General features: G+C 46.3%; 2 protein-coding genes across 4 annotated transcripts in view; one reads left to right on the top strand and one right to left on the bottom strand.

The window, feature by feature from the left end:
- MOSMO (modulator of smoothened) overlaps positions 1-4,505 on the bottom strand; it is a 67,832-nt gene extending 63,327 nt beyond the window's left edge. For all 3 annotated transcript variants that reach the window (XM_025855413.2, XM_025855414.2, XM_025855412.2), the window contains exon 1: positions 4,351-4,505. In XM_025855413.2, coding sequence (XP_025711198.1) covers positions 4,351-4,456 — 106 coding nt within the window. In that variant the 5' untranslated portion in view covers positions 4,457-4,505. The remainder of the gene's footprint in view (positions 1-4,350) is intronic.
- A 6,304-nt stretch (positions 4,506-10,809) lies between these two features.
- On the top strand, positions 10,810-23,981 carry PDZD9 (PDZ domain containing 9). Its single transcript, XM_025855411.2, has 4 exons — positions 10,810-10,931; positions 13,275-13,454; positions 17,844-18,033; positions 23,573-23,981. Exons 1-4 carry the CDS (start codon positions 10,901-10,903, stop codon positions 23,967-23,969), a joined length of 798 nt encoding a protein of 265 aa, XP_025711196.1. The 5' UTR covers positions 10,810-10,900; the 3' UTR covers positions 23,970-23,981.
- Positions 23,982-24,757: the final 776 nt, after the last annotated feature.

The raw sequence follows: 24,757 nt of genomic DNA, 5'->3' as shown, positions 1-24,757 counted from the left end.
ACAGAATTATGCAATTTTGCCCTTATATTCACCTGCCATTCAATATTTTTTTTTTTACTAGGAACCACTAAGGGTCCTTACTAAAGTGCCTCCTCATGTACTTTCCTCATACATACAATATCTACTTCTGTTTCATTATATCTTCAAAAGTCTGTGTATAACCTACAAGCTATCAGAGCAAGCTCAGGAAATGTTACCACATACAAATGAAAATAAAATGAATGTACTTTCTCTGTATTTGCACCAATACAATAAAATCTAACTAAAAATTCTGCCAGCATGAAGCATGGTCCACAACCTTATGATAATACAGTTTATTAGCCAGGATTTTAAGAAGTTATCCTATTCAGTTTTTTGTTTTTGGATATTTCATTTCCTTCTGTGGTAGTTCAAGTAGAAACTTGAAGAGTACAGAGACTAGAATATGATGAAAGACTAAATGAGGAAGAACAGTATAGGAGCGATGCAGAAAGTCCAATGCCAAGAGGGAAGATGATTTGACTTCTGCTAGGCCTGGCCATATTATTCTTGGTATTTCTTTATTACCAAGAACATCTAATAAAGAAAATGTATCAGTTCTCACAGTAAAAAGCTCTGACCTTTAATTTCAAAACTGGGATTCTGACATATTATCATAAACTAGAACAGCAATACAACAATATCTAACCTTTAATGAGCACTTACTATGTGTCAGGTACTGTTCTAAATGTTTTACATGGACGAACTCAATCATCATTAACAATCAAATGCAGTGGGTATTATTAATATCCCTCTTTTACAGAGAAGAACTGTAAAGGGAGAGGCTAAGTAACTTGCTCCAAATCAAAGAGCTAATAATAAGCGATGAAGTTTGGATTTGAATTCTGAAACTTTCTGTACTAGTTCACTGCAGTGGTTTTCAAATTACATCTGCAGAACCTTTCAGCTCCAGGATTCAATTTTCAAAATATATTTTGTCCACTTAAAAAACTGCAGTAAAAACATCATCATCAAAATATGCTGTATTTAATGCACTGAAGGGAACCAACACATTAACTTTTTGCTGCTAGGCTGTCACTTCTGTGCAGATCTTAGAATAAAGCTAGTCCTGTCACTTCTGCCATCTTATATGAACTTCCTGTAAATGTTTCATTGATTTGGAAGGTGCAATTCTGTCCAGAATTTTTTTAAAAACTCAAGACTAGTTCTGTCTGCTCAGATAAAAGTGTACATTGAGCATACAAATGCTGTACCAGGCCAACCTCAGGTACATCTTATCACAGCACAAGTCAATAAGGAAACATCCTATTTAAGTTTTGGGGGCTTACCGTCTGACATATTTAAGGTAAGAAATATAGGTTAGATATGATTTTGAAAAATTTCCTACTATCTCCTATTATTCCTCTTCCAAGTTATAGAATATTTAATTGAAGGGTTTCCTGAGATGGCCAAGGAAACTGTTAGGAAAAAAACCACCTCCTCCACCCACTTTAGCCACACATCCCCTCTGTCACTCTGGACCTTGCGTCCGTAATTCCCTGCCCTTCCACTTTGATGTATCATTCATTCCCAGTCAGATCTTCAATTCTATTGGGTCCACAATCCCACTGACCATATACCATCTGCTATTCTTTGACCAATACATCAGCTCTTTCCTTTATTCACTTTTACTTTTTATCCAGCTGAGAATCCATGAGCCATCATTACAACATTTTGACCAATACGTTAAACATCTTTGCTCCTCTGTCATTTTGTTGCATTTTGTTGGCAAACCCCAAACATGAATGAAACCTTCTACTGGCTTTCACCACGGGCTGGTATCAAAGCAACTGAGCACTACTAGAGGTCAATAAGGCAGGTGGCTCATCACACTCTATGTTCTTGACCACTAATTTCAATGAGGCTTCCATGCTGCTAGACAATCCTCCTGTATCACTGGTTGGCATGCCTTCTCTCCAACTATTTATTTCAAACATGTTCTACTTTTTCAAGCCTTGAACTTCTGTCCCTCCCATCTCTGCAGCAACTCATAGCTAAAGACTTCGTCTACTGATATGAAGGAGTTATTCCTGTCCTGCACAGTTGAAAATCCATGCATAATTTTTGACTCCCCCAAAACTTAACTACTAATAGCCTGTTGACTGGAAGCCTTGCCAATAACATAAATAGCTGATTAACACATGTTTTGTAGGTTATATGTATTATACACTGTATTCTTAGAATAAAGCTAGAGAAGAGAAAATGTTAATCATAAGAGAAAATACATTTACAGTATTTCTTATCAAAGAAGATTTGATTTCTTCTTACAGTACTGTAAGATTTTTCATCAAAGAAATTCCATGGGTAAGTGGACTAGTGCATTTCAAGCCCATGTTCAAGGATCAACTGTGTATCTTTCCCATGGACATTTACATTGGGATTCACCTAAAAGCACTTTGCAAAAATCACCTTCTATTTTAGAACAGTGAAACCTCTTCATCCCTAAGTATATACAAGGTCCCAAAGTAAGTCTCATGAAAGAAGTCACTGTACATATACCTAAGATAAAAACAACAGGCCATGAAGTGGATGTCACACATATAACTGTACAAACTAGTAGTAACACTGACATTGTCAACATTTTCAGAAACAGCCCATAGTTTCATCAAATTCCAAACCATCCTGAACATTTTCTTATTCACCTAACAATTTTTAAAAAGCTGAGATATAACTGACATACATTGTGTACATTTGATTTGATACATTTATATATTGCAAATTTACCACAGTAGCATTAGCTAACAGCTCAATCACATCAAAATAATCATATATGTTTTACAATTAAGAGCTCTGCTAAAACTTGTAAAGGCAAGAAAAGGAGAATTTTTTAGTGTGTTATTTTAATAACCCGTAAATCTGACAGCATGATTTTGTGTTACTAGATCTAGATGGAGGAGAGAAGGGAGGGAGGAGGGAGCAACAAATGTCCCAGCTACAGCTTTTTTTTAAGAGCTAAATATACTGCAGGATAAATACAGAACCATAAGTAATACTTAAGAAGTAACTCTGACAGCACAGTGATACATTTTTATAACAAATTATTCACGGAGGGAGTCTAACATTCCCAACCCCCAATATTCCCTTCACCTGCACTGAACAAGCAGTTAGAAAACAAGCTCACTCCTTCATTCCCATCAGCTCTCCTGACAGCTGTGACATTAATTAGAGGTTTGGTCTCACAGGTCTGGGTGAGTGAGTGAGTGAGAGTGAGAGAGAGTGAGAGAGAGTGAGAGAGAGAGAGAGAGAGAGAGAGAGAGAGCGAGCGCGAGAGCGTGGTGGTCCAAGAAGAGAAAAATCCTGCAAGGGCATTCACCTGGGATACCCTTCAGAAGGATGCCTACTTCTCTCCTGAGGGCACCACCTTGTCTCTGCCGCCTACAGATCCGTGGTGTTACAGCAGACACTGCTACCATTGCTGGGACGCCTGAAACTCTAATGTGTTACTTAATTTTGTAACTCCTACTAAGATCTCTAAAGCGTTTTGTGATGCGCTGGAATGAAAGATGCTCCATAAAACGAAGTTTATTATTAGTATTATTATAGCTCCCGGGCCTAAAATAAAGCAAAATTATAACCACACAGACTTCAAAGGGAAAATCGGAAGCCACATGCGTCTTAAACACTGCCAAGCGGGCAGGGGACAGGCGAGGGCGCGGGGGAGGGAGACCCCCGCCCCCACCCATTTCACCAGCTCCCCCAGCACCATTAACCCTGTCTGGTCGGGCCACCTGGAACCCGGCCGCTGCTCCCACCGGGGCCGGCGCCCGGACCTGACTCCTCACGCTGCTCTCTGGGGCTTCTCGCTCTGCCCCACAGGCGGCCTCCCTCCCGGCCCCGGCTCCCCGCCTAGTTTCTAATTCCTTCACGGGCGCCTCAGTTTTCTCCAAATCGGTTTCTTCCCGTCTCCCACCTGGACTTTCTCCCCGCCCCCCCCGTTTCCCCCAATCCAGGACGAAGCTCGTTCCTCCGGGGTCCCTCAGGTCCAGTGACTGTCTCCCCACCACCCCCTCTTCCCCGTGCGGGACCCTCCAGCCCAGCCCAGGTCTCGTCGCCCCCTCGACCACTTTTCGCTCAGCCTGGGGCGCCGCTCCCCTCGGCCAGAGGGTCCCGCGGGCGACCGCGCTTCCTCTTCTCCATCCCCTCTCCTCCCTCGGCCCCCTGAGCTCTCGGCCCCCTGGGCTCCCGGCCCCCCAGCCCGGGACGCCCCCTCGTCCCCTCCCTCCTCAGGCCAGCCCCCGCCTCGCACCCTCCAGTCCCGTTTTCCCCTCAGCCGTGTCTCCCCTCCCCTCCCGCAGCCAATCCCCCGCCCGACCCCGCACGCCCGCCGCTCACCCGCGGACTCCCCGGTGTTGATCCAGTCCGGGTTGGCGATGCTGGCGATGGCGAAGATATCGGCGGCCAGAAAGAGACATCCTGAGATGATGGTCAGTTTATCCATTTCCCCGCCCCGCTCCCCCCACCCCCCGAGCCCCGGGCAGGCCGCGGCCTCACGCCTCCCGCCCCATGGGCCGCCGCCGGGGCCCGGAGTCCCCGCGCCGCCGCCTCGCGCCCCCTCGGCCCCCGCGCGCCTCTCGCGCCCTCCGCGCGCCCGGGACCAGCAGCCGCGGCGCGGCCCGCACAGCCGGAACCGCCGCCCGCCCCGGAACTGCTCGTCTCGCCCGCCCCTCACCCGGAAGCGAAGCGGCGGCGCCAGCAAGGCCGCGCCAGCTCCCGACCCGCGGCGAACCTGCTCGGCCCTCCCGGCTCTGCCGCCCGCCTCGCAGGCCCGGCACGCAGCTCCGACCCTCCCGACAGCCCCGGGCCCTGCTGCGCTCCGCCGGTCTCTCCTCGGCCGCCCGCCTCGCTGCCCTGGAGCCGGGCCGGCACCCGGCCCAGGCCCCTGCCCCGCGCCCGGGTCTCTTCCGGCAGGCCACGCCGCCTTTTGGCTTTCTTGCCAATAATAGTATTGTTATCGTTGTTAATGACTGTTTCGTGACAAAATGCCCCTCAAGTCTTTAGCCTTTCAAAAGGGAGACTAGAGTGGTAGGTGGGGGGCTCTGCCAAGTGACTCGGGGCTCCGTACAGTTCTTGTCACCTTGTGTTAGCATTGCCCCCTCGGCTCGGTCAGCTCGGGGACTGCCCCATTTAGGAAATAACTGTCGACACCTAGTGGGGGGACTGGCCTGGACATGCGAGACAAGGTTTCCACTCTCCGGAAGCTTATGTCCTGGTGAGGAAGAGAAACACGTTAAAATTTTATCTTGAAAATGAAGATCATTTCAGGTGTTGCTTTATGAATTAAATGGGGGGGTCGGTCTGATGGCGGGGGAGAAGGAGGCCTGCGGTGATATTTAGGATGGTCAGGGAAGGTTCACTGAGATCACCAAGATCATAAAGACCTAACCTGTGAAGATGTGGGCAAGGCTACTCCAGACCGAGGGAAAAGCCAGTGCAAAAAGGATTAGGGGAAGGGACAGGGAAGAGGTTGGCTTGTTCAAGGAACTGTGGAATAGCCTGTTTGGCTGCAGGGTAGAATGAAAAGACAGAGAGGTAGGCGGAGGCCAGAGGTAGAGCTTTGGGAGCCATGGTAAAAAGTCTGGATTTTGTTCTAAGTGGAAAGGAAAGACACAGGAGGTTTTCAGCAGGAGACTGACAGGGTCTTATTTAATCTGTAAAGATAGTGTAGTTAGTGGGGGGGGGGAGGGGCAAGTTTGAAAGCAGGGATACCAGTTAACAGGCAAAGTACTCTAGGAGAGAGAAATGTAGCTTTGGCTAGGATGAGAATAGTGAAAATGGAGAAAAATGTACAGCTTTGGCTATTTTGTAGGCAAGGAAAACGACTGACAATGCGGAGGGGTTGAAGCAAAGAAAGGCCTCAGGAATGACTCCTAAGGTTTTGGCCTTAGTAACCAAGTGTTTGGTGATAACTATTTACTGAGTTGAGGCCTGAGGAGAGGCTTAGTTTGGATGGATAAAAACAAGAAAAAACCAAGACCTTGGCATAATTTGTTATGACCATCTACAATTTTACTGTCTAGCGGAGGTTTCTTTTTCTTTCATGACTCATGGACCAAATCACCATTAACCCTAACTTTGGATCCAGCTCTTTCCTGGATAGTCCCCCATGCAGCAAACAGGAGATGGGACATTCATTTTCTCCTTAAATTCCACATAGGTCATCTCTAGAAAGACCTGGAAGAGTGACATCTGTCTCTATTTTTGGAATGCCTACATGTTCACAAAACTCAGCAAGTTTCAAATTCCACTAAACCCAACAGCCTTGAAGAAACTCACAGAGTTATCAGTGTCACCACATAGATTGGGTAAGGAGGGATTTGATTGCTAGTGTATAGACTTTCCTGTCCGAACATTGGTCTCCTGGGGGGAAGGATATTTTTAAAAAATATGATATCATTTAGTTTTCTTCTGCCACCAAAATTGGCAGAAGCTGATAGATATATTCCAGGGATTCAGATATGCATATCACATTACTGCAGGAGGGCTTCACTTTTTTTTTTTTTTTAAGTACTGGAGAAGTTTGATGGAATCATATTCTTGGCTTTTTGTCCAGAGTTTCTGTTGCCCAGTAATACAAAAAACTCCAACTACGTAGTTCTGAATTCTCAAACAATGTCTACTGATGTTGCCTATGAGGCAGTTGATGAGAATCCTGAGGTGAAATGTTGGAACAGTTTTGCCTATTCTGACCCCAAATGAGTGGAATGATGATCACTTGATTATCATGTTAAAAAAATACAAGTATATGGGGCTCCTGGGTGGCTTAGTCGGTTAAATGTCTAACTCTTGATTTCAGCTCAGGTCATGATCTCAGGGTCGTGAGATTGAGCCCCACATGGGGTCCGAGCTGGGCATGGAGCCTGCTTAAGATTCTCTCCTTCTCCCTCTGCCCCTCCAAACCCTCTATAAATCAGTCAATCAATCAATCAATCAAGTATAAATTTCTCCTTCTACCTGGGCAGCACTTCCCAGTCCTTCCTATCTCTGCCCCTCCACAAAAGTTTCTGGATCTAAGATTAAGGGATAAAAACAAGCAGTATGATGGTAACTGGACTTATCGTGGTGATCATTTCATCATGTATACGAATGTCAAATCACTCTGTTGTACACACGAAACTAATATATGTCAACTATAAAGGAAAAAAAATAGTGCGAAGTTGAAAAAAAATTAAGAATTTTTTTTTTTTTTTACCAGGTTAATGGCTACAGGTCTTAGACAATAGTCACCTGTCCCATTCCTTCTTACCAACCAGGATGGGGGTGGGAGGGGTGGACAGGGACCAAATATTCTGTTTACAGATTTTTCGTTAATCCTGTTTTTAGCCCCACATCTCATTCTTGACTTCTAATGTGTCTGGTGTTTCAAAGTCCCAAGCCTCTCAGAGATCTACAGGACAGATCAGTTCCCTTCTCTATATCCCAGTCTAGATTTTAGTAGATGCAAACCCTAGGGGTTAGGAGAGGTGGTGTGATGGAACAGAAAGGATACAGAACTGTATTGCAGTCCCACCCCTTCTACTGCCTTGAACTTGGTAAAGTCCTGTCACCTCCCTAGGCCTCTTTCCCTCCTCTTACTTAATAGACTCCCAGAGTCGTGCACTCTGCCTCAGTGATAGAACCTCCCCATCCCCTGACTCACCCCTAAGCAAAGCAGCTGGGACTTTTCTATTCGGAGAGAGATGAGCCACAAGGATCCTTAAGGCAGAAAATCCTTGGGGACCCAGAAGGCCCCCAGGAGGGATCTATGGTGGCAGCCTGGAGTCATAAATAGGCATTCGGTGGCTGTTAAGGGGCTGTGAACATGGTGTGCTTTATCGTGATGGATGGTAGGCCTTGGCCCAGCAGAGGCTGAATCCAGATGGGACCTTGGTAAAAGCTGTGGAGGGGACTGTGTAATCACTCTTCTCTTTAAGGAGTATCTTTGGCCTGACAGGATAAAGAACACACTGCCTCCCCAGGGGAGGGGAGGGTCAAGTTCACCACACGGGTTAGGAGTGTGGTGGATGCACCATACATATGCACATGGGATTTCCGGGATTAGATAAAACAAAAGAGCTAAATCCAGAGTTTAACAGTTTGTGCCCTGGGCTCAAATCTCCTTTCCTCTCACGGACTGGGTTCCACTGGAGCTGACTCAGAAGACAAGAGATTAGCAATTAGCGATTAGTGAGCAGGGAGTTTATGAGGGAGTGCCGCTCAGGAGTAGGGGAGGGGAGGGGAGGCAGCAGGGAAGGCCGAGGGAGCAGTTTGCAGTGGTGCAGTCATTGGAGGCTTTGGCAGACCCCGTGGGGAACTCTGAAGCTGGGATGGCTGTTCGGAGTTGGGGAAAAGGGGCCAAGCCTTTGTATCCCTGCATGGACTAGTCATCAGATGCTAGCTACCCCAGGAATGGGGCATGACCTTGGGTGAGTCTGCTCTTCAGCCAAGGACAATTCCTTGAGAGGGCTGACAGCTGAGATCTGTCAACCTCCCACCTTCCCAGTAGCTGGGGACTAGGTCCTTCAGTCTTCAAGGGGACCAGGAAGCCCAAGGCAACATTTGCCACGGTGCACCCACTGTGCTATGCAGATCCACCTGCTTCTTTTCAGTTCTGAGAGCAGGACCCTGGTGGGGATGTATTTCTGTGTGGAATCTTTTAAGAGGAAGGTTAGCGGGACAAATCACAGCTCCCACCGTTGCTGTAGCTCATCTTAAGGCATAACTAACACACTAAACACTTCCCTCCTCTTCTGCCATCCTAGATTCCTCTCACCTTCTGCTAGCACTGCTGTGGGCTAGGTGGCTTATATGGTGAGGTGGCTCAACCCTCCATCCCTAAGGAGTCTGAGCCACTGGTTGCTATGTATTTCTCAGGCTGTGCCTACTTTGTTCATTTACTGTCAAAATAAAGCAAAGGAGTACTAAGAGATATGGAAGGCAGATCATGTGGGTGCCAAACCATTCCATTTTACTATGGTGAAAAATTGAACAGCCTTAGTGTTTCCCTGTGCCTCAGGCTATACACACCCTTCCTCTACTGGGGATGGAACCCTCATTATTACATGGACAGCAGGGTCATCCAGCTCCCAAATCCCATCTGAGCATCTACTCTTTGAGACCATCCCTGGCACTAGCTGCGGCAGGTTGGGTGTGTTCTCTAGGAAACACTGTTGACTTTCGGGGAGTTTCCTGGGGCGTGCCCTTGCGACCCACACCTGTGAGGGGAAAAAGGGGAAGCAGCACCTGGCAAAGGGAGAACTCAGGTGGCAGCAAAGCCACAGAAGGACCTCAGGGGACCCCATAGGAGCTCTGGAGCTGGGATTGCCCTCCAGAGTTGCTTGGGCAGGACTGAGGGAGCCTGGTTTTTACCCGACGGTGACTGGTCACTGGATGCTAGCTGCCCTGGGAAGGTGTGATCTTGGGCAAGGAGCGCAGCCAGAAGCAGGGGTGGGGTAGAGGGGCAGAAAGAAAGCCTTCAGTCCTGAAGGGGAGTCTGGGAAGCACAGGACTGCAGCTATGACCATTTGTAACCCGCAGTTCCACCCATCGGTGTGATCCTGACACCTGCCCTAAAGAGAGTTTCTAGCCTGGGATGGAGGGAAGGCAGACGGGCTGATATGCTCCCCTTACCAAACCTCCGATGCTGATGTGCTTGAGCCCCACAAACTCTCACCACTCCCCCTACTCATAGGAACATGGAGGAAAAGGATGCATTTTATGAAGGAATTAATTTGGTGTCTGGACAGACACCTTGCCAGACAGTTTGGAGGAGGAAACTGGTGATTGATCATGAGAAGCCACCGGCTGGAGACTCCTTGAGGTGGAGAGCACCAAAATGGACGGCTCTGTTCATTTCCCTTTGTCTCAGTTTCTGCAGACAGGATTTATCCAACGAAAATCTACCCTGGTGTATTGTCTACGTAGAGCCACAGAAATGGCCGACTAAACCAGAACCTGTCCAGGTTGACTGTGGAAATCTCTGCACAGTGCCTGATAACTATTTGTTGAAAGCATGGATGCAAGATGCTTAACCCTCTGAGTGTCATCAGAGTTGGGATGACAACAGTTCCTACCTCATCACATTGTTTTCTATTTCTTCTAGAATATATTTTTGCTAATTTATAGTTTCCTAAAATTGTCCACTTCATCTGCTTTTTAAATCTGAGTTCCAAAAGGATAGGACCCTTGTTTGTCTTGCCTACTGTTGTGTCCCCAGCCTCAGTACAAACCACAGAGCGGGATTCCAGTAAATATTTGTCCTATGAGTGAATGTGTGTGGGGGAGGAAAGATTATTTTGGAAAAAAGAAGGAAGAATTAATTCCTCTCCTAATCGTGACTCATTTTTTTCGAGCCTTGGCCTTTCCTCATTCAAAACATCCATGAAAACAGTGCAGTTCCAAAACAGTTGTGGCTGTTGATGCAACAATATTTAAAAATACTATTACTGGGAGAGAAGCAAGGGGCTTCTGTGCTCTTCTACGGTCTTCGAGTTGCCATCTGCCTCTGCAGACCGATTCATGTCTTTGCCACACCCTCCTCTGTGTTTCTTCCATCCTCCCCACTTCAGTTGTTTTCCAAGAATGGATGATGAACCCACTGTGAGCCAGGCATTGTGCTACGCCCCCCCCTCCGCACAGCTTTGTTTTTCTCCCCCCAAATTTCCACTCACTCCACTTTCGTGGTCCACGGAGGCCTTGCAACCGCCACGGCTGTCTAACTTCTGCCCCCTGGCGGCCATCCCGGGGAGCAGCGCCCGAGGTCTCCCCGCGGCCCGGGGGTCCACCCCGTCGCCCGCCTTCTGCCCCGCAGTGCGCCGGTTCCTCGCGGTTTCGAAACAGTTGGGAATTGGACCCACTCCAGCTTCGGCTCTGGGAGGCCCTCTGAGCGGCTTGCCCTCCTGGGGCCATGAAGAAGGCCGTCCTAAAAAGCAAAAAAGGTAACTGGGGAGTGGGGAGAGGGCGACGCCCTGGGGACAAAGCCTTCATCACTTTGCCTCCCCTGTAAGACAAGAACGTCGGATTCTTGGTCTGGGAGGTAGCCTCTCCCCATCATTTGTTTACTAAACTATACATACAATAAGAGCCCCCCATTGTTAGTGTATAGCTCTGAGTTTTGACAAACGATGACCCAGGTTTAACCACCACCATCAAGATGTGGAGAAGTTCAAACACCCCCCCTCCCCCCCGCATGGCTTTGCGCTGCCCCTTTGCCGCCAGCCCGCACTCGGGGGCTTGGCACTCCCGATCTGTCTCCCGTAGTTTTGGCCTTTCCATGGAGAAGGTGGAATCATCAGGGGTGGAGTCTTTTGAGTCTGCCTTCTGCTGTCTTCGGAGACTGGGCTGCATAGATTATTTTATCCTAAGCACATGTAATTTGCAAGCTGAGGTTGGGACTCAGAATCTGCCTAAGATGCCACTTCTCTGTATGCTGGGAACTGGAGGCTGAAGGAGGGGTACGACCTGCTCCAAATCGCTCCTAAAATCCTGAACAATCTCCAAATGTTGTACCTTCTTTATACTGGGTTCATTTTCTAGAGAGCATCTGTGGTTTTGGGGAAGGTGAGGTTGGAGATGAGCAAAAACACTTGCTTAAAAGAGGGAAAGGCCAGGAACCTGGCCAGCCGCCGCAGAGGGACTGGGGGAGCCCCTCCCTCAGCAGTGGGGGACTCCTGGGCCCTCAAAACACCACAGTCCCATGGATTTGGCAAAGCCTCAAGTAGCCTTTTGTCCCTTGTCCTTAAGGAAAAGTATGCTGAAACGAATATCCCCAGAAGCTTCCTGTGGACTGAAAATGAGTCTTCTCAGAAGTTTCCTCTTGGGAGAATAACTTGTTCTAAATCACCCCACAGTCTGAAACCTTTCTTGTGAGGGTTAGTTTTGTAGAAAACATATTTCGACACCCCTCCACCACCACCCATTGTCCCAGATTTTCCTGCCAAATGATCTTTTCCTGCTATCTTCACTGTCATTGCCATGGCATGCTTGGGTGATTACAGTAACACTTTGATTTCCCACTTCCACTCTGGACCCCACAACCCATGGTTTGGTTTTGTCTTAAGAAAAATGCACATCTTACATATTTTAAGAAAAAAGGAAAAGAAGAAGATAACAGGAGAGGAAGAAAAGGGGAGTATGTCAGAGGGGGAGACGAACCATGAGAGATGATGGACTCTGAAAAACAAACTGAGGGTTCTAGAGGGTAGGGGGGTGGGGGGATGGGTCAGCCTGGTGATGGGTATTTTTTTTTTTTAAAGATTTTATTTATTTATTTGAGAGAGAGAATGAGAGAGAGAGCACGAGAGGGAAGAGGGTCAGAGGGAGAAGCAGACTCCCCGCAGAGCAGGGAGCCCGGTGGGGACTCGATCCCGGGACTCCAGGATCATGACCTGAGCCGAAGGCAGTCGCTTAACCAACTGAGCCACCCAGGCGCCCAGCCTGGTGATGGGTATTAAAGAGGGCACGTTCTGCATGGAGCACTGGGTGTTATGAACAAACAATCAATCATGGAACACTGCATCAAAAACTAATGATGTAATATATGGTGATTAATATAACAATAAAAAAAATTTGAAAAAAAAGAAAAAGAAAAATGCACATCTTACTGTGTCCTGTTCTGATGGCTCCTCAGCTCTTGCAGCGGTTAGCCTGTGAAGCAGCCCAGGTAGGCTCTACCTTTGCTCCTCCCGCCTGCCCCCTCTCCATTCTTTCCTGTCTCAGAGCCTTGATCTGCTTTGCCCCTTCCCACCCTGTTGGTCTAAATATTTCCTGTTGGTCTTTTTTACCTCAATCCAAATGTTACCTCCTGTATGAAGCCTGAACCGCCTTCCCCACGGGATACCTTGGCCTCCTGTCAGTCCCCCTCAGAGCTCTCTGTACTCTTCCTTCATAGCATGTGTTATCGTTTGTTATTCAACATACATTTACACAACCGATGGATATCTGTTTCTTCCACTAAGCTGGAAGATCCATAAGGGCAAGAAACTGTTATTTCCTAGCACACTGCCTGCCTCAGAAAAGATTTGTAAAGCGGATAGATGATAACTGACATTAATTAAGCCCTCAGCAGGTGCCAGGCCCTATGCAAAGCTCTTTAACTGTCTCGTTTACACTCCTAACAAGCCTCTAAGCTAGACACTTACTGTCCTCACTTTACTGAGAGGGAAACTGAGGAATAGAAAGGTTAAGAAACTGCCCTGGGGGTCTGGCTTTAGGACCCCAGTGGTACTACCATGTTGCTGTCTAGGTGACAGACTGAAAAAATGTCTCCCTCTTTTTATTAGACAAACAAATCGGCTTCAACGTCAAGTCATCTGTGCATAACTTGAGCAAAACTCAGCAGACCAAACTCACTGTGGGGAACCTGGGCCTAGGCCTGATCGTTATCCAGAATGGGCCCTACCTCCAGATCACCCACCTCATCAGGAAGGGGGCTGCGGCCAGGGATGGAAAACTCAAGCCAGGTGAGTGTGGTCTTCCCCTGCCTCCTCCTGTATGCCTCTGGGGAGACTCCAGTTAGCAGGTTTTAGTGTAACCATAATAATGATGATGACATTGCTTGAGAGCCAATTTCTGTGTGCCAGCCACTTGCTATCACTTTACCAACCCTCGCTGTTGTGCGTTTTTATTCGTTGAATTCTGATCGTAAGTCTCTAGGTAGGAGCCGTTGTCATCCCCCTTTCACAGGGGACAAAACTGAGGCTCGGTGAGCTTGAGTTCCTTGCCCAGGCTCACCCCCACCTGGTACATGGGATACACACACAGGCACGGTGTCACTCCAGAGTTTATGGCTCTCGGTGGATAAACCCTTATTCTTGCGTAGGCAGTATGAATCATCATTAACATTTAGATGCATGATCTCATTTCACCCTCCTGACAATCCCTGAGGTCGATTCTGCATTAAATCACCTTTCAGAGAAGGAATCAGATATTTAGTAACTTGCCTACCAGGGATCAGGGGCTTGAACCCTCTCCGTTAGACTTCCGAGCCCAAGGGCTTTATCAACACCGCCCTGCTTCTCTTGTCTTGGGGTGAATGAATTTTCCATCCAGTTCAAGACATGTCTTCCAGTGTCTGCTCCGGTTCTAGGGCTGTGCTCGGGAGCCAGGGAGACACGATGGACTATAAGGGTGGTGAGAGGGAAGAGCCATCCGGTTTTAGCTGGGCCTGAATTCTGGCCCAGGCTCTGCTACTTTGTAGTTCTGTGACCTTGGGCAGAGTCATCTGACCTTCCAGGTGTAGGTCCCCTCATCTCTGATTTGGGATAATACCACCTTCGTCAGAGGCAGCTAGGATTCGGAGAGGTCATGTTTATGAAAGTGCTTTGAAAACGACAGTTCAGTGGGAATACTGGCAATCATTTCTCTTAGGCTGTTCTTAGAGTTTCCAGACTTGGGTTTTCTTGTTTTTGTTTTTAATAAAAAATGATTGTGGTAGAGGAGCCCCAGTGGGTTAAGCCACCGGTTTGTAACTCTCGTTATCTATTAGAATCACCTGGGGAGCTTATAAAACTGAGCTGCCTAGGCCCCATCCCCCCAAAGGTTCTGATTCAGTTGATTTGGGGCCAGGGGTCGGGTAGTTCATGGTTTCAAAGCTCCTCAGGTGACTGATTCTAAGTGCAGCTCGGGTTACAAGGAGCAGATTAAAGAAAAGAGATAAATGCTGTCATTGTGAACGTTTACCTCCCCTTAAAATCCGAAACATCTTCTCCAAATGTCACTACTTGGTGCTGTGGCACAGAGTACCAGAAAGAGAGGTCTGGACCTTCCAGACCAGAAAAAGTCCAGGACAGGTCTCGTGAGCTTTTCTGCATGTTCTTCTTAGCCTCTCCGGGGTCAGGTGACAGATACTGGTTGGAGTGTGACCAGAGTGTGCTTTTATGCACTGGAAGCAGGACCTCATGGTCAGTGGGCTCCTTGAGGTCAGAGGCAGTCTTGAATTCATCTTTTAAATCCAGGACTTACCTACAGTGTTCGTGCATTTGTTATGTCTGTGCTTATTAAGCGAATAATAAATATTTGTCACAGCCATCGTGCAAGGAGTTTCTACGTCTATGATCTCATTTAATCTTTGCACCACTTCTGGAAGGTGGGTAACGCAAGTATCAGGGAAGGTACTTCATCCTGAGTCTTTTCTTCTTGGAGGTTAGGCTTCAGCTGTCTTGGAATCAGGGTAATTGAGGGGCCCCTAGCTTCCCATGCACAGAGAGATGAACACATCCTTTGGGACTTCAAGATAAGAGGGTTGGGGAGATGAAGGAACTAGGCCAATACACAGAGCTAAGTGGGTGGACGGGGCCCATGGCCCCGAAAAAGCCCACATCTTTGACTGGAAAGAGTCCCAGATCTCTTCATGACAGGTCAGTCACTTCCCTTCAGGGTCTTGGTTTCAGAGACCGGAATTCAGTGCTTTTGACAATGATTGAGAATTTCAGATGTTGACAGTCCCCCAAACCTGCTATTTCTTTGACCCCATTATCTCCCAGCCCCATTATTTCTTAACCACATGCTTCCTATTTTTCTTTTCTGGTGTTTCAAAATAGGGTTTCATCTTGATTTCCTAGTTTAGTTGTTAAGTTTATTCTGGCTAAACTTTAAATTCCTTTTGGCCGGTATGGCTTTAAACAGACTCTGATATCTAGAGTCTTAAGAAATTAGTATAGCTTTGAAGGCAAATACAAGTCATGGACTGGCCACATTCATTCCCTAAGCGTTTCCTGAATGCCTACTGTGTGCAGGTATCCTGCTAGGCATGGGGGTATAAAGGTGAGCCAAACAGATGTGGTCTCTAACCACATGGAGCTTACGGAACTCATAGCCTCATCGGGAGAGATGGAGAAAAATAAACAGAATCTATTTTTCAGTAGTGACTTGGCTGCTGCAAAGTTGATTTAATATAGGTAATCGAGACAAAGTTTATATAATGTGGTTCCTACAGCCCATTAAAACAGAAAAAAACGTGTAATGAAGTTGGTATTCATTAATACCAGCTCGGTATTTCTTTATGAAGGGCGATGTTTGTATCTATTACTAGAGTAATCACATTCATACAATGACAGGTTTGGTTTATAGCCAAGATGGTCAGGGAATTATTAAGCTGTTTTCTGCCGTCTTGTTAAAAAAAAAAAACCAATACCCTTTAACAATGTAATTAAGCAGAATGCCAAGCCATAGCTTTTAGCTATAAACGCTCATTTTAACATAAGGCATGTAAGCTCATCCAGCGAGGGGTTTTTGTTGTTGTTGGTTTATTTGTTTGTTTGTTTTTGTCGTTGTAATTAACCTCCATAGGATGAACAGCTATTTCAGACCGCACGCTCTGCAGGTAGCTGGGAAAAGCTTGTTTCATTTTGAAGTTAGCTGCAGATTCTTGGCTGGTTTTAATTATTCTCAGCTACTTTTTAAGACCAAAGTAGGTTTTCTCCACCCTTCTAAGTATTCATTCTGTTTACTACTTTGAAACTTAAGTTTCTGATAGGATCTAGCACTATGGATGTTTGTCCTTGCCATTCCCCAGAGGCTTCCCTTGAGATTTAGCAGAATTCTCAACTATAGCATAGAGGGGTGTAGTATCAGGGAAGGTACTTCATCCTGAGTCTTTTCTTCTTGGAGGTTAGGCTTCAGCTGTCTTGGAATGAGGGTAATTGAGGGGCTCCTAGCTTCCCAAGCACAGAGAGATGAACACACCCTTTGGGACTTCACCGGAGTCCCTTCATCCAGTGTTAGCTATAAAATCTCCCTTACCATTTGGCAGGCTGTTAGTTCTAGTAAGATCTGCTAAGACTTTATCCAATGTGAGCCCTTAAAAAGTAATTTCTTTGTATTCCTTCCTCTCTTGCTGCGTGTCCTTGTGGTAGTCAGGATTCTTCACTGCAAGCAATAGAAAACCATTCTATTAAGGCACTGAACTTAGAACACTGAGTCTGACAGAATTGCCAGAAAGGCTGGAGAACCAGACTTGGAAAACGATGAGGGATTGGAGGGTCATATAGAACTACCCCTGGCAGCCGGGTGCTCCTGTCACCCCTCTGCGTCTCCTGCTCTGGGTTTAGTGACCCAGGTGGGTGTGTGCCATGGCTGGATCTCCTTTACACGTCCATGCACAAATGAGTAATTGGTCTTTGTAACATCCACTTTGGGGGTCCAGGGGCTTGCGGTCAAGATGTGGTTTTCTTCCCACTTGCTGGGGGATCAGAAGCTCCATGGTTGACCATTGCACTTCCCTCCCCATCCAGCAATGCCCTTAAGTAGGCAACCTAGCTGTCAAATCCCTTTAACCAACATACTCTCTGTATAGACATCGTAAGCTTAATTAAAGGATACTAAATGTCCAGTGTTTTTCATGCAGAATTATTTGTGCAACTCATACTGTGCAAGGCATAAAATTAAAATCAAAGTCTTGATGTTAATACCAGTGGAGGGCACTGGAAATTGCCAGGCAGGTACAAGAGAAACTAGGTCATTTATTCACTTAGTATTAAGTGGTTTTTTAATAGTAATAGCTATTCATTTTACTTGAAACAAACACATTGTTAGAATCTTAAAGGATGGTTCAGATTATAAATGGTTTTTCTTCTGTCACACCAAGGACTAAAGAAATGCAGTAAAAACATGAAATAGTATCTACCATTACACTGCTACTAAGAAACACCTTGCATGCATTTTCCATTATGCAAAGGACACTCACATCACTGAGATGACTGCTTTTATTAAATAAAGGCTGAAACGTCGTTTGGGTTTGAAATGGACCAACAATATGAACCCTTAAAATGAAACACCTCAGTAGAGCCAGAAGTGATATGAGCCCACTGACCCATTATCTTAATTTACTGATAATTTTTTTCCCTCTTCAGGTGATGTTCTGATTAGTGTTGGCCATGCCAACGTGTTAGGATATACTCTTCGAGAATTTTTAAAACTTTTGCAACAAATCACCATAGGAACAGTGCTACAAATCAAGATTTACCGAGATTTTATTGAGATACCCCAAGAATGGCAAGAAATCTCTGATTTAATCCCTGAGACCAAATTCCCAGTAACACGGTAAGTAGTTGATTTTAGGAAATCTTTTGTTATGCTAGTACCCCGGGGTCTGTGAAGCACTGGGTCTTGGTTTCATGGGAGAATGACCAGTTGGACCAGAGTGGGAGGAATTGGTGAAACCACCACGATAATTTAGTGGGTTCTAAATCCTTCTGGAAAAGTACAGTCTACAGGACCTAATGTGAGGCAGATTGATGAAGGGCGAGAGCCTTGAACCTGGAGCTCTAACAAAGAGAACCATCCAATGGGAGCTCTGCCTGCAGATCTACCAGCCATGTGTCCCCTTGTCCAGTTAGCCTTAAACACGTGCGGTGAGTCCCATCCCTTCATTTGTCTCCTGCACACTCAGCTTCTCTCTGCATCCTTTTCAACAACACGTAAGCCTTAGGCCTCTGCCATCTTCCCAAACGCCACCTTGACTCCACTGCCCTCTGCCTGCCCCCCGCCCCGGTCCTGTCCCTTTGACTCTAAATGGGTAGAAAGAACTGTAGCAGATGTGGGCCACTTCCCCAGGAGATGATTTCCCAGGCGCTCTGCCTCCCACCTCTGTGTAGGCCTGGCTTTCTTCACCGGGCCGAGAGGCCTCTTGGCAGGGCCCTCCCGCTCCTGACTCCGGTAGACTCAAGTCTTCATTGTGCTTGGCTTCTGGGCAGCATTCAACGCCCTACACCTGCCACCCTCACTCCTCCTGAAACATCATCTTCCCCAGGCTTCCGCCTTGGCGTTCCCTGGGGCTGAATCTTTGGCTTCCTTTTCTCAGTCTCCTGGGCTATCTCTCACTGGTGCCTGTGGTTTCTATCACTCTCCAAACATGAGTGATTTTCCAAATTGTATGATCTTCAATCTCCCACTGGGTAGCTCCATTTGGGTGTATCACAAACCCCTCACTGCGTGAGGGTTTGCCAGTCCTTATGCCAAAAAATCAAAAGCCAGCTCACTGCTGATCTCCCAGTGGCCCTATCTTAACTGGGGGAGCATTTGCTTAGTTGAAGAAATCCGAAATTTAGGGGTCATGCTAGATTTCTCCATCTCCCTTGTTTCTGCCCAAAATAATCACGAAGACTTGTCATTTTACCTTCCAACTGTCTCTCACATTTGTCCTTTCTCCCTGGCCACTACCATCACCCCAGTCAGAGCCACCGTTTGGTCTCTACCATCTACTCCTGTCCCCTATTCATTCTCTACACAGAACAATCCTTTTACAATGCAAATCTGACTTTGACATGTTCCTGTTTAAAATCTTTTAAGACCTTCTGTTCTCAAATGCCCAAACCCTTATACTGGTCTATGCTACCCCATGTGGCTAGTGTCTGTATCCCACTGCAGCCTCACCTCATACTGCTCTCCCTTTCCCTCTCTAGTCCACTTTGGCTTTCAGCTTTTTTGCCTTGTTTCTCTTTGCCTCGGGGCCTTTGCATGTGCTCTTCTGTCTGCAACATGCTTAGGACCCCCTCATTACTCCTTGAAGGCTTATGGCGCAAACTTTTTCCAAGAGGCCTTCCTAAATTAGGAAGCATTAAAACACTGTCTGGTCCACCCATCATATGCTTTCAAAGCAACATGTGTATCTCCTTCACAGCATTTCTCCTAATTTCAACGAAGTAATCTGTATCATCCATTGTTTACTCTGTTGCCCTGGGAGAATGCAAACTGAAGGTAAGGACTAAGTCTCTGTTGTTATGCTAAATCTACCACAGGACTTTTCTGTGGTTTCCTTTATTCAGAGTGAATGAAAATTAAAATCCAGCTTCAAGGTTCAGGCAAATCACTTAATCTCTGAGGGTTTGGTTATCTGTAACCCAGGAGTACCAGAGACTCTCCTGCTGGTCACACCCGTGAGGAAGGTCTGTCGAGCATGAGAACACGTAGAACATGAGATCCTTTTCCTTCAGCGACCGAGTTCAGTGCTCTTATGCAAGAGCGGTCCTTATTAATTCAACAGGATTTCCGAGCATGAGTTGCTACAGCTGTGTATTGGGATGGGCTCAAGGAAATCTGGCTGGGGACTTACCAAGGCCTAAAACAGGGCCCACATTGCATTGACATTACTTCAGATATTCCCACTTGTAGTCCAAGGGACTGATATGGCCAACAGATGTGCTTTGCTAGTCTCCCACAGCATTTTATTTATTTAAAGATTTTATTTATTTGACAGAGAGACACAGTGAGAGAGGGAACACAAGCAGGGGGAGTGGGAGAGGGAGATGCAGGCTCCCGGCTGAGCAGGGAGCCTGATGCGGGGCTCGATCCCCAGGACCCCGAGGTCATGACCTGAGCCGAAGGCAGACAGACGCCCAACGACTGAGCCAACCAGGCACCCCTCCCACAGCATTTTAAAAAGCCAGAATAGGGCACCTGGGTGGCTCAGGTGGTTAACCAGTCGACTGCCTTTGGCTCAGGTCATGATCACAGTGCGCAGATCAAGTCGCACATCAGGGTCCCTGCTCAGCAAGGAGTCTGCTTCTCCCTCTGACCCTACCCCCTCTTGTGCTCTTTCTCTAATAAATAAAAATAAATAAAATCTTAAAAAAAAAAAAAAGCCAGAATGGCAATGACCTGTAGAGAGAAAGGAAGATACACAGGGGCTTTTCCAGGGGCCAGTACTCTTTATTTCTTGACCCCAGGGTGTGTGGCTACGCAAGTGTTTATAACGTTTTTTTCCATTAAACTGCCTATTTTTTTTTGCATTTTTCTGAATATTTCAAAATTTTTTAAATGAAAAATATTTGAACTAGTTGCCCAATTTACACAGTTAAGATTTCATGGAAAGGATCTGCAACTCTGGTTTCTCCTGAAAAATGAGAAGATGGGCCTGCATCCCCACATGGTGACAGTGGGACTAGAGCTGGGTAGAGCTGTCTGTCCCCTTAGATCAGGCACGACAGAGGACAAGTTTTTCCCCACTAACCAAACCAATCATGCTGTAGTTAAAAATCATTCACGACAACATTGCTTGCTATGCGGTGGACACTGCTTGCCGAGCGTTATACCCCTTAATCCTCAGGCCAGTGCTTTTTATTATCCTGATTACAGATAGGAAAATGGAAGCCAAGAGAGGTGTCTGTAAACTTGCCAGAGGTCAGAGGGCGAAGTGTGACTAGGTCTGTCTCTAGAGCAGCGATGTTCAAAAAGAACTTACTGCGGTGGTGTAAATGTTCTCTATTTGTGCTGTCCCGTGTGGTAGCCACTATTAAGCACCTGGAATGTGAGGAATTGCAACTGAGGAATTTTAAGTTTTCGTCAAGTTTAATCAGTTAAAATTCAGCAGCCACGCACAGCTGGAGGGCCCTGTACTGGGGATTGCAGCTCTCAAGCCTGGGTTCCTAATCATTCGTTTACAGAATGATTATGTTTCGAAGCATTTTAACTGTTCAGTTTGAGATTCAGGATATGAAAATCTAAGAATGGCAGACTGACCACTCAAAAGCAAAAACGAGTGAAACAGAATAGCACAACTCAAATATGAGGCTAAAGCCCACGGACTTAGGAACAATAGCAAGCACTTTCTGAATCCCTTCCTTAGCTCAACAAAATGCTTATATCTAAGGCACTTTGGTAATTTATGTGGAAGGGGGCAGGGAAGGAGCACAAAAGGAAAGAAAAGCTTCTTAGAAAGCTGGTATGACCTTTTTCAGGAGCAAATGGCACTGTGTGCACACTGGAGAATATTCCATATAATACTCTGGGCAGGCCCAGTGGTACCAAAACTTTCCAACTAACTCTCACCTCTGCTGGCTTGTGGCTTTATAATCGTACTTCAGCTAGTAAGAACCTGGCTCTACTACCGGTTCTTTAAAGTTACCTAATGCCAAGTTACAAAGGATATTCTTTGCAGTCTGGAAAAAAAAAACGTGGATTTCCCCCCACCCCAAACATTCACGAGCTGTTTAGGAAGTCCTGGGCATGTCTGAAGGCAAAGTGTTCTAATCCTGAGATCTTTTGAATCTCTTTGCACAGCACTAAATCAAGGGTGAAGGAAAATCCACATTTATTTTTTTTTTTAAAGATTTTTATTTATTCATTTTCGACAGAGACAGAGAACAAGCAGGAGGACAGGCAGAGGGAGAGGGAGAAGCAGACTCCCCGCTGAGCAAGGAGCCCGATGCGGGACTCGATCCCAGGATTCTGGGACCACGACCCGAGTCGAAGGCAGACGCTCAACTATCTGAGCCACCCAGGCGCCCCGGAAAATCCACACTTAATAAGACTAGTGGTTCTCAGTGAAAATGACTCAATTACTAATTATTTATTACCAGAAGAGAGAAAGCTTAGGAAAACCTGTTCAAATTCTTGGAAACAAACAGAACAGTCAGAACTGCAAGAATATTAGTGATAACACAAGCAAGTCTGAAAGGCTGGGGGAGGGGAGGTCCTAGGGAAGAGAACGAATTCCTATTTCCCCGTAGCAGGACGCATGTGCCAGAGGTCCACAATCACAAAGACCAGGATGAGGGGGAGCAGGGAACAGCATTTGTTCAGGAGAGTAGCAGGTGCAGGAACAGCAGGCTTTAGAAAAGCTGAAGAGGCCTGCAGTTGCCAGCAGGCCAGCACTGCCCAAGTTTCAACAATCAAGAAACCCAGCAGTTGGGGATATGAGGGTGATCGGGCTGGCCAGGGAGGCATCCCTTTCCTCCCTCATCGCTCCCGGAGCTGTGTGCTCGATCAAAACAGACAGCTGTCCTCTGGTCAAGGGTGTAGGAGTAGCTGCGCCCCTCTGCTGGAACCTCCAAACAAGCTCTCAAGAGAGCCAATAGTGGGGGCAGGTTACAAAAAAATCTTTAAAAGCATTTGGCCAGAGGGGCATCTGGGTGGCTCAGTCGGTTAAGCCTTTGGCTCAGGTCGTGATCCCAGAGTCCTGGGATCAAGCTCCACATAGGGCTCCCTGCTCTGCAGGCAGCCTGCTTCTCCCTCTGCCTGCGGCTCCCCATTTGTGCTGTCAAATAAAAAAAAAAAAAATCATTTGGCCAGCAATAGAGAAGTAGAATACTGAATGCGATACATCTGGGCGTAGAGGGTATTGTATAAATCCATGTTTCTGAACCCAAAAGCAAGGCAAATGATAATGCTCAGGAGAAAAAAAAACTGAGAGATTTCCCAATGACCAGTGTGCTGAAGATCTTAGAAGCCCACTAGTTTCCATATGTGTTGGAAATCGGTAATACGCAGTTACTGCTGTTACTGCTGACCCCATGTGACCCATTAGAACAGAGCTCTGTGGAGGACATGGCCAGGCTGACCTGTCATTCTGGAGGGAAATTAACCTACACTTTAAGGCCCGTTAAGATTCTGGTCGGCAGCCTGGCTTAAGTCAGTACAAAACAACGTGAAATAATTTAAGGCAGAATTCGATTTACACTTAGGAATGGAAACAAACGTAAAGGTACTTTTCAAGAGAAAAACGTCAGCAACACACAAAGTGCAAAGCAAAATCATATCTTTTCTTTTACGAACCAAAGTGGCCTGTAAGACATCTTGTTAGGGGACAGTGAATGTTCAGACAATTAAAAATCCATTTCTTCCACTATTTTTTTCATTTCAGCCCAACAAAGAAAACTGAGCAGGCAAAAGACGACCCTTTGGCAAGCAGTGATGACAACGAAGATGTAGTTTCAGATAAGAAACTTAAGTATTATAAATATCCAGGGTCCACTGGGCCTCAGTCTGCAACGAGACCGATGTCTATCTCTAGAGAGTGGCATGGATATAAAAAGAAGAACCGTACTATCAGTGTAGGGAAAGACATTAACTGTGACGTGATGATTCACAGAGACTACAAGAAGGAAGTGAGAGCCCCTTCTCCATACTGGACAATGGCGAAGCACGACAATGAGAGCTCGTCCTCCTCCACAGCCTCCTCCAGCTCGGACGCATTCTGGCTGGAAGACTATGCCCAGGCTGAAAAGTGCAAGGGTCAACCTGTCTCAAAAGTGGCTTAGGCAGCAGTTTGCAAACTGGTGATCACATAAGCATCTATCTTGAAAACACCCAACTTTTGTGCATTGCTCTGTACAGGTTTGCTATACTTACAGGAACATGTGCAGACTTAACAATTCTTTCCCACGTGCGTGCTAATGCCTTCAGAGACCTTCTTCCACATGCTATCCGAATACTTCCCTGGGGCCGGACAGGCCTCACCACCTTATTCTCAAAACAGCAACATCAGTCACATCATTAACACACTCCCTTCTGAGAAGAATGTCTCATCTCTTACAACATGCAGCGGAGGAACCCAGGATCAGAATGAACGTAGAGAGAATTTCACCTTTTAAGTATCACATTTTTATTTACTTAGTTTCTCTTGTTTTGCAAATTTCAGATGCCCTACTTAAAATAAATAAGAGATATATTTTTCTGGCTGGTTGTTCATGTGTAACAATTTCCCCCCCCTTTTCAGCCCTAAGAAACAGACCAGAAACAGACGAGGGAGATGAGGAAAAAGACAAAACTGTCACACAGTGAAGATAAATCTGACATAAAGTGAGGCAGTGGGAATACAGGGTATGACTAATAGGGAATTTATATTTTTCAGAAATAACTCTATTGCAAGAAAGACAGAAAAGGGTGTAAAACCCAGACTTTAATTATCCTGACCCAAAAGGACAGATGTTTAAACTGGTTTTATCTTTAAAAGCCATCAATAATTATCTTAATTTTAATAGTTTCTGATGCTTCTGGACTCTATTACTATACTCCTGTTCTCCTTTACAGCATCTAAAAGATCTCA

The sequence above is a fragment of the Callorhinus ursinus genome, unplaced genomic scaffold (assembly GCF_003265705.2).
Source record: "Callorhinus ursinus isolate GAN/ISIS: 27379988/994484 unplaced genomic scaffold, GSC_fseal_2.0 scaffold85, whole genome shotgun sequence".
NCBI classification, from domain to species: Eukaryota; Metazoa; Chordata; class Mammalia; order Carnivora; family Otariidae; genus Callorhinus; species Callorhinus ursinus.
The sequence above is the reverse complement of the archived record's forward strand: the minus strand, read 5'-3'. Positions and strand labels throughout refer to the sequence as shown.

Coding starts and splice junctions, on each gene's coding strand:
- PDZD9 (XM_025855411.2), top strand. CDS start 10,901: ATGAAGAAGGCCGTCCTAAAAAGCAAAAAAG. Junction 10,932..13,274: donor CGTCCTAAAAAGCAAAAAAG/GTAACTGGGGAG, acceptor TCTTTTTATTAG/ACAAACAAATCGGCTTCAAC. Junction 18,034..23,572: donor ACCAAATTCCCAGTAACACG/GTAAGTAGTTGA, acceptor TTTTCATTTCAG/CCCAACAAAGAAAACTGAGC.